A 9,542-nucleotide genomic window follows, 5' to 3' on the forward strand; every position below is an offset into this window, starting at 1 on the left:
TGATGGAAGAGAAATTCCTATGTTGAAGAATTCTGCTAAGGTGGAAGTTATTCTGAAAGGAAGATGCTTATGTTATAATGAAAACTCTTCACATCCTAAGGTTATCAGACTTGGTGATGGACTTGAAAGAACATCCATTCAAGCTCTCAGAACATCCATTAATCAAATTGGTGATAGTAAAGAAGAAGAACTGATGCAGGTCAAAACACAGTTAGCTGAAGTTCTGAAGAAAGCTGAAGATAATCTGATAAATGATTTTGTTAAGAATCAATATGGATTCAGATTGATTCAGTGATGTTGGTAAAGCTGGATGTTTTGTAAGTTGTAATTAATAGTCTTATTAAACTCTTATTGCATTTGAACTTAAATGTTTTTGACATCATCAAATCTATTAACTTGTACATTCTTGCATAATTTACAAGTTGGGGGAGATTGTTGGATATATTTGAGATGTCATGTCTAATATGTTTAATGTTTAGTTTTCAGATCTTAACTAACAGGAAATATCAGTTCTTACTGGAATCAGGACTCAAGGATATCAGAAGATAATATCAGAAGATGGATATCAGAACTTAAGTACTGGAGGACTAACAGTTAAGGAAGGAAGCTGATTTACAGGAAAGAAGATCGAAACTACTACAAGAAGAAGATATGCATGGAAAGAGTTAGAGGACTAGAAGAATTATATAATATATCTGGTTGATATATTTTAGGAGACAAAATTATATTCCATATCAAATAGAAGTTATCTTGTAACTGTATGTCTATTTAAACATAGACATAGGTTTACTCTATAAGAGTTACGATCATCGAGAAGATCATACAATTGTAACCTAGCTGCTCTCGTGATATTTGTTCGTCACTGAGAGAGAACAGTTCCATTGTAACAGAGTTTATTATATCGAATACATCTATTTTCTGTTACTTGTGCTTTAAATCGATTTGATTGTATTCTACACTGTATTCAACCCCCTTCTACAGTATTGTATGACCTAATATATCCTACTAATCCTAGAAAGCTTCTTACTTCCGTAAGAGTCTTTGGTCTCTCCCAACTCATAACTGCTTCGATCTTTGCGGGGTCCACCCTAATTCCTTCGCTTTCAATTATATGTCCTAAAAATTGAACTTCTTTTATCCAAAACTCACACTTCGAGAACTTTTCATACAACTTCTCATGTCTCAGAATCTCCAAAACTATCCAAAAGTGTTGCTCGTGCTCTTCTTCCATCTTCGAATACATTAAAATATCATCAATGAATACCAGAACAAACCGGTCCAAGTATTTCTTGAAAACGCGATTCATCAAGTTTATAAAAGTTGCAGGGGCATTTGTTAATCCGAAAGGCATTACTAAAAACTCATAGTGTCCATATCTCATCTTAAATGTTGTCTTTGGGATGTCTTCTGGTTTAATATTTAATTGGTGATATCCCGACCTCAAATCAATCTTCGAAAAACACTTTGCTCCTTTCAGTTGGTCAAATAAATCATCTATTCTCGGCAACGAATACCGATTCTTAATTGTCATTCTGTTCAACCCCCGATAATTGATACAGAGTCTCATGCTTCCGTCTTTCTTTTTTACAAAAAAGACTAGCGCTCCCCATGGCGACGTACTTGGCCTTATGACTCCTTTATCCAAAAGTTCTTGTATCTGACTTGCTAACTCCTTCATATCTGCTGGTGTCATTCTATAAGGTGCCTTCGAAACGAGTTCAGTGCCTGGGGCAAGATTAATCTCAAACTCAATCTGTCGATCTGGCGGTAGTCCTGGTAATTCCTCTGGAAACACATCAGGGAACTCTCTCACTACTGGAATCTCCTCCATGCTAGGAACTTCCTTCTCTGAATCTACTACATAGGATAAATATACTTCACATCCTTTCCTAAGTAGCTTGTTGGCTTGAATAACGGTGAGAAATAGTTGCTCTTACTTCTGGCCCTTAAATATCACCTTACTCCCATTCTTTGCTCGAAGATAGACCTTCTTAGATCTACAATCTATCTGAGCATTATTCTTTCCTAACCAATCTATTCGTAATATTATATCAAACTCCACTAACTTGAAAAGTATCAAGTCGACTGAAAACTTATGCCCGGAGATGTCAATCTCATATTGAGGGCAAAATTGACTCACATGTATCTTTTCTTGATTGGAAATTACTATGTTCATCGCTTCACTCATATCCTTCTTATCACAATTTAGTCTATTAGAGATATAAAAGACTTTGTAGCTCCTGAATCAATCAATACTTTAGCTTCAACATTGTTTATCGAAAGCTTACCTGCTATCACCTCAGAATTCTGAATAGCATCTTTCATCTTCAGATTAAAAGTCCTTGCTGATGCTTGTGTAGTCACTGCAGGTGGTGGAGGTAACGCCAACAATTTTGGTGGTGCTGCGGTGCTAGTGCTTGCTATATTCAACATGCTTTTGATTAATCCGGTTGACCTGCACTCCTTGGCGATATGTCCAATTTTCCCGCACTTGTAGCATGTTACTCCAGGTTTCTGCACTTTACATTCATTGACCAAATGTCCCTTCTGATTACATCGATAACATGTCATGTTGAGCTTGTTGCAAATTCCCGAATGCTTCTTCCCACAATGCCTACATTCGACCCTTGGTTGTTTGTCATCATTCTCTTGACCCTGATTTTGCTGATGGTTTCCTTTATTATCTTGTCTCTTGTTCACTTCCCCTTTCTTCTGTGCATTCCATCATTTCTGGAATCCAATTCTCTTCACGATTCTATCTTGCTGGTACCCTGATACCGACCTCTCCTTCTGATGAAACACTTTCCTCTTCTTAATATCTCTTTTCATTCTGGATTGTGCTCCATTACTTTCAACCAATGCTGCTTTCTGAACTACCCCAGCGTAAGTACCAATCTCAAACATCGACACTCTATCTCGAATCCAATATTCGAGCCCTTGTTGAAACCTCTGAGCCTTCTCTTCATCAGTATTCACATACTTAGTCACAAATCTTGACAATTCTGTAAACTTCTTCTCATATTCCAAGATGGTCATACTTTCTTGTTTCAATTCCAGGAATTTCATCTCCATCTGTTTCTGCATATACCGGGGGTAATATTTTTCCAAAAATAACTCCTTAAACCTAGTCCAAGTAACTGGTTGAACTTCTTCCAAAGCTTTGACTGAATCCCACCAATAAATCGCTTCCTCTTTTAAGAAATACGCGACATAAACGGTCTTCTGTTCTTCCCCTAATCGAACCAATTTGAAAGATCTCTCCATTTCTCTTATCCAAGTGTTGGCTACTACTAGATCAGTGGTATCATGAAAAGCTGGAGGGTTCACATCCTGGAAAGTTTTGAAAGTCACAATTTATTGAGGGGGCTCTGGTGAATCTGGTTGATGTTGGTGTTGATCATGATTCTCTTAGTTTCGAAATTATTGTTGTTGAAGAGTTTGTTGTTGTTGAGCAATTGCATTAGTCTGTTGTTGCAGAGTTTCCAATATTCGAAGGATATTAGGGTCGGTTGCAGAAGCAGTACTGGTTTCTTTGTCTTTTTAGGATGCATAATTCTGAAAAGAAAATTGGTAACAAGCAGGTGTGATTATGACAGATAAATCAAAGCTAGGTTATCATAGGGTTAATTTGATCACATGATGTCTAGATTTTAGCAAAGTTATACATGATTATAAGCAGGAAAGCAAAAATATAGGCAAAATTGGGACAACGGAAATGCATAAGTAAGCTTGAAACATTTGTGATAATCGCAAGCATGATTCTGATATAACGGTTTTAACAAGGTAGTTAAGGGTATAGCAATCATTTCAAAGCCAAGGTGCCACGAAATTAAGGGAATCACATGCATTCAGATTTCAATTATTAGCTAATGAGTTGATACACAATTCTAGAAATGAAAGCGAAGCTAAAAAGAATGATAATGAAATGAAACAATAGTGCATTAATCATTAAAACAAAGTTATCTTACAACACAACCAAATAAGGTTTGAATTTTTAAAGGACAACGACATCATAGTTCTGAAAGGAAATAAAGAAGCTACATAGTTCGAGAAATATAATCAACATAAAGGGTAGCCAACTGGAAAGGGAATAGGAAGTCTGGCTCCTAATTCGGCCTAACAGTCATCTGCCTAGGTCTCCTCGTTAACAACTCCAGCTATCGGGATCTCTTTCCACTGCTCTCCCTGAAGCACCTTCACAAGTTCATCCGTGACCATCTGGATGGTGTACTGGCTGATGCGGTCACGGTGCGCTGGCATATCCCCGAGCTTAGTGTTAACGAACTACATCAAGGACTCGAGTCTCGCAATCAACTATGCCTTAGGTTCCTCCTTAAGCCGAGTATCATCCTGAAATGCTACATCCAGTCGCTCCATAAATCGGTCTTACTTCCCTTGGAGCCTATCAAACTGGAGCCTCAAGTCAGCACACACAGAGAATTCTATAGTGTCAGATGGTGCCAAGGACGAAGAAGAATGCATCCTTTGCTGAGAAACAATATATACGAAGGAAAATATTAGAACTTACTCGAATAATATCTACTTACACTCTCGTATTTCTTATATATATACACCCAATAACCTATATGGACTGTTTAGGGACTCTAAACCTTAGCTCTGATGCCAAACCCTGTCACAGCCCCAAAATAACACTAACAAAATATAACTGAATAAATACAAAGTTATTACAAATGGCTGTTAACAACAGAATCCAAGAACGTAAAGGTTCAGTGTTTGAACAGTCCAACACTACAACTATTACAACTTATATATATAAAGCTACCGGTCCTCACACATGCCAATTATACTACCTGAGCTCTCACTCAAGCCTCCATCTCCACCGGTAGACTTACGAGCAGTCTGCTTGAATCTAACCATAATTGCTAGTTGAAATGACAATAATGAAAAGCAAGAAGTGAGTCAAGCGCTCAGCAAGGTATATCATAGAATAGAATTTAACATCATAGAAATTTATATCTGGAAATTGAGGTTTATGGCATCATTATTCAAGTCAAAACATTTGTAACGAAAACATTGCTCAAAATCATTTTATGATGCTACGGATTACAGCCGGTGATCAGCCGCGAAGCAATCCCGAACCTCGTTGGGTTCTTAACAATTTAATGGGATACTTAGGCATCTTTTAAGCCTAACATGATAAGTGTGAAAGGGACTTGCGTCTTAGTACAATTCACCAATCTCAAGAGACATTCTTTTATTTAAAGAGCAATTATCTTTTAAAAAACTGATGCCAAGGAGAACTTTACAAAGATCTAAATAAAAAGGGGATTAAATCATCAATCAAGGATTTTGAGTTAAGAAACTCTTATCAGAATGATGTGACCTCTCACTAGCAGGGTTTTCAAGGATAGTCAGCAAATGTTTGATAACCAAGGAAGAAAGTATTGAAAAAGAGTCATAACGTTGTTCCACAAGATAGAGGTCTCAAATTTGAGGGTTATATATTGGATATATCTAGTGAAAAAAATTGGGTATGAATGTAAGGATTTATGTAAAGAGTTGGTAACTCAGAGGTGTAAGTGTTATTCCTTAACAATACAACAAGAATTACATAAGGGGGTTGAATGTAATTCTGGTTTCTTTTTCAAGATTTTAAAACTGTTCTTACTTGATAATATATATGTGTTTGATTTGCAGAGTGCGGTATAAATGATTTATATGAATCAAAACACAAAGTAATAAAACACAAGCTTTTAAAACTTTTTGGTGGATTTGAAAGTATCCATCAGAGATATATATATATATCGAGTGAGAACCCTGTGAAGATGGAAAGGCTCACAGCTGCTTACAAGTATGAACAACTAAACTTACAGAAAAATGCTACAGAATACAGCTTGAAAATGTTTCTATGAAAATGTGTGTGCTTAGTTCGATAATTGTTCTACTTGCTACACTTGGTTTATATATCACCAAGTTTACATGACAATAAGACAAGATAATACAACAAAATATATCCAGTCTAACTTCATGCTACTTCACTACTCTGTTCCAGCATCTTTGAATATCTTCATAATAGCATGGAAATGGTAATGCTTCTTTGTTCTCAAATCTCTGCTAAACAGGCTGCCACATTCCTTTTGCAAACACTCGACGCATGTGACTATGTTGTCACTGTCAACAGATATTTGAATTTGATCATCCGTCGGGTACATGCTTATCATCCATCGGGTAGCTTTGTTGATCATCCGTCGGGTAGCTATTTGACACTTGACTCCATTTCACTTATGCAGAATTATAAGACATCTCATATTTACAATTAATCAACCTATTCTGCATATCTACTAGTAGTCAACATGACTCTATGCTCCTACAGAATCTATACAAAGTCATTTGCAGAAATGTGCTACAATACTTATTATTACATAAGCTACTCACTCGATGGATGTCAAATCATCATCAGTCGGGACTATATTGAATCATCCGTCGGGACTATATTTAATCATCCGTCGAGTGCTACAAAATTCACTAAGTTAAATCTATTAAAGTATTTTGTATAATTTATCATCAAGTTCATAACATATTCCTAACAATCTCCCCCAATTTATGTCTACTGGAATTGTAGCCATAAATTAAGAGAAACTTGATGATAATAATACACCCTAAAACTACAGATTGAAAATAGTAGATAAAATTGATAAGTGCTGCAATCATTTATTGAAAATTAAACAATGCAAAGTATACAAATAAGTTGCTCACAATCATTATCAAGGTGCTACTCTAGTCTGAGCAGATAAATCTATTTCCTTGATTGTCTGGATTTCTTCCCAAGCCTCTTGTTATTCTCTTCTATCTGATTTTAGAATTGTTTGTGGAACTCAAGTTGATCAGCTTCTGAGGGATCTAGCATTTCTTGCATTTCCAATAGAGTATCATTGCTAGAGATACTCAAATGGTCATCCAATCTAAAGAATCTTCTTACTCCCTTTTCATCCCTGAATTCCATCAGCCAATAAGGCCTCAGATGCACTCTCTTTCCTGTGAAGGGTATTTGACAGAGTTTTTGGTAGTGCATCTTTGGCTCTATTACTCCTCAGCTCCTCAATCTTCTTTAGAACTAATTTGCTTGCAGTCATATTGAATCCAAAGTTCTTTTTGAAAGATGAGTAAATCTTTATTAGAATAGCTTGGCTTTCTAGAAGAATCCTGTGAAGTGGCCATATTATCTCTTTTCCTCCCTTATATTTAAACACCAGCCTTTCAGGAAGATGTCTGTGAGCATAAATTCTTCTTACTTATTCTAATTTATCTAAGTAGAGGTTTATTTCAGAGAATTCCTTGATGTCACAGATGTATAGCAAATCTCCCTTGTTGACTATAAATTGAGTTTTGGTTAGGGTCTTGGATCTGAGAGTCACAGGCTTCACTTTCTTGCTTGCTCTAGTCTTTGTCTTCTTTGGCTTATTGAAGATAGGAAAATTTAGCTCAGGAATTGGAAAACTATCCAAGTCTACTGGATCATCCTTAGGAATAATGGGCTCACCATGAATGTTCCTAGTTGGATCCACCACCTTGAATTCTTCAAATACCACTGAGGGTTTTGATGTCTGAGTTGAAGTTGTAGGCTTTTTGGGAATATAGTCTTCCATTTCCTCATCACTAAAGTCTAATCTTCTTTTAGAGTGGAGCTTGTATGTGAATTTTATTTTCTGTTGTGGTTCATCTTGCACTTTTTGATCTTGAGGTTCGGCTATTACTGATGGTTGGGCGGACATCTCAGTTGTGGTCTTCACAGCTTGAAGTTTGGCTAAGATAGCAGCTTGCTTCTTCTTTTGTTTGAGCTTCTTAGCATCCAGAGCAGCTTGCTTCTTTTCTTGCCTTATTCTTTCCCTCTCTTCCTTTTTGGCTTCCACAAACATAGGGTGTCCAGCCACCACACAGATTTCCTTACCATTTCTATAAATCTTGGCTAATCTTCTTTTGAGTGCTGAATCTACTGGATCTTTGTAAAATGCAATTGACCTAGCCAACAGCTTCTTCTCATCTGGCCTAGGTGTCTCATACACAATATCCATAGGATTTTTGTCTGAGAACTTTGAGTAGTTCCTTTTAGGCTTCATGATTAGATCTGCTTTCGGAGATTTGATGCAAGATGTTTAGCCTTTTTACAGATAATTCATACTCATTTCATTCACAGAAATATTCTTGACTTGAGAGTGATGAATGAATGTTTTTTCTGCCAGATTTATGATGTCAATGTTGTCCATGGCTGGTGGCTTTGTGAAAGTAATTGTTGGCACAATTACTTTGTTGACTTGGATGTTTAGCACTTTCTGCTCCCCCTCACTTCTTGATCCCTCTTGACTGATTGGGACAATAGGGCTTTCCTTCTCCCCTTTTTGTTATCAGCAAGTAGAGTAGAGGAAGAGGTTTATGCTGCCACTAGCTTTTGAAGCAAGTATGTTTGCTGTGCTTGATGTAGATGAATAGCTGTTAGAGAAGCTTCCATAACAGTAATTCTTTTATCCAAGGAGTCCACTTGAGTAGCAAGATCAGAATTCTTCCTTAGCTGTCTCTTAATATCAATCATTGTTGCTTCTACAAGTTTATCATCCAATCTTTCTGAAATGTCCTTCTTCATTTGATCAACCTCGTTTTTGGTGGAAGTGACATCCTGACTGTGCTGAAAGCCTTGGATTTGCTGTAATTGAAGAGAAGCAAAGTGTGCTTGTAGGAGCTTCTTGGTACTGGCATTTGTTGTGGATTGAAGAGCAAATTGTGTCTGACTGATGAGTTGTATGAGGGTGGTCTTGAAATAATGTTCATCAAATTTTTTTGAAAATGCCCAAGATGGCATACCAGATCTGGAACTAGGGCCTACTTCTCCCCTATGTCCAGTAACTCCTCTTCACTATCAGCACCAAAGAATTCTTCTGATCCACCAGCTTCATAGTCTATATTATCACCAGCTATAGAAGGCATAGTTGTGATGGCATCCTTTGCCCTTTGCATGAATTGGGTGGTGTGCACCAAATTTAGCATCCTTTCTGCATTTTTATTGGCCTGTCCAGCCAAAAGTTGATATGCTGGAACATGATGAGTAAATGCCTCAACATCCAAAGAGGTGGAATCTATAACAGCTTGACTATGCTGAGATAGTTCCTCTCTTTCTGCTTCATTGACATTTATTGAGTCACTAATAATGATGTCCACCCTTATTTCTCCTGTACCTGTATTTCTCTCATGATATCTCTATTCTTGCATCAAGGGCTCCCCTTGGCTACCCACCCTCACACCCTTACCTTCACCATCTAAGGTGGGACTCCTCTCACTCACTTTTACCAGTCCTGAAGAAATGGACTACATTTGTTCACTCATTTTCTCTCTTTTTTCCTGGAATCAACCCAGACTCTCACTCAATTCACTCCCTTCCCTCAGTCCTAAGAGTGATTGTACTACCACTAAGTCTTCTGCACTTGCAAGAATTGAAGAAATTTGAAGTTGTGCAGAGACACCCGACGGATGAGGAATATCCATCGGGATAGTAGTATGGCTATCCGACGGATGACTGCTGTTAAGCTTAT

General features: G+C 37.2%; 1 protein-coding gene across 1 annotated transcript; it reads right to left on the minus strand.

Annotated features, from left to right (window-relative positions):
• Positions 1–2,724: 2,724 nt before the first annotated feature.
• LOC141673972 (uncharacterized) lies at positions 2,725–3,264 on the minus strand. Its single transcript, XM_074480698.1, has one exon. It carries the CDS (start codon positions 3,262–3,264, stop codon positions 2,725–2,727), a length of 540 nt encoding a protein of 179 aa, XP_074336799.1.
• Positions 3,265–9,542: the final 6,278 nt, after the last annotated feature.

This window comes from Apium graveolens, chromosome 7, assembly GCF_009905375.1.
Source record: "Apium graveolens cultivar Ventura chromosome 7, ASM990537v1, whole genome shotgun sequence".
In the NCBI taxonomy this organism is placed as follows: Eukaryota; Viridiplantae; Streptophyta; class Magnoliopsida; order Apiales; family Apiaceae; genus Apium; species Apium graveolens.

Excerpts from the sequence above, each read along its gene's own strand:
- LOC141673972 (XM_074480698.1), bottom strand. The coding sequence starts at position 3,264 with ATGGAGAGATCTTTCAAATTGGTTCGATTAGGGGAAGAACAGAAGACC.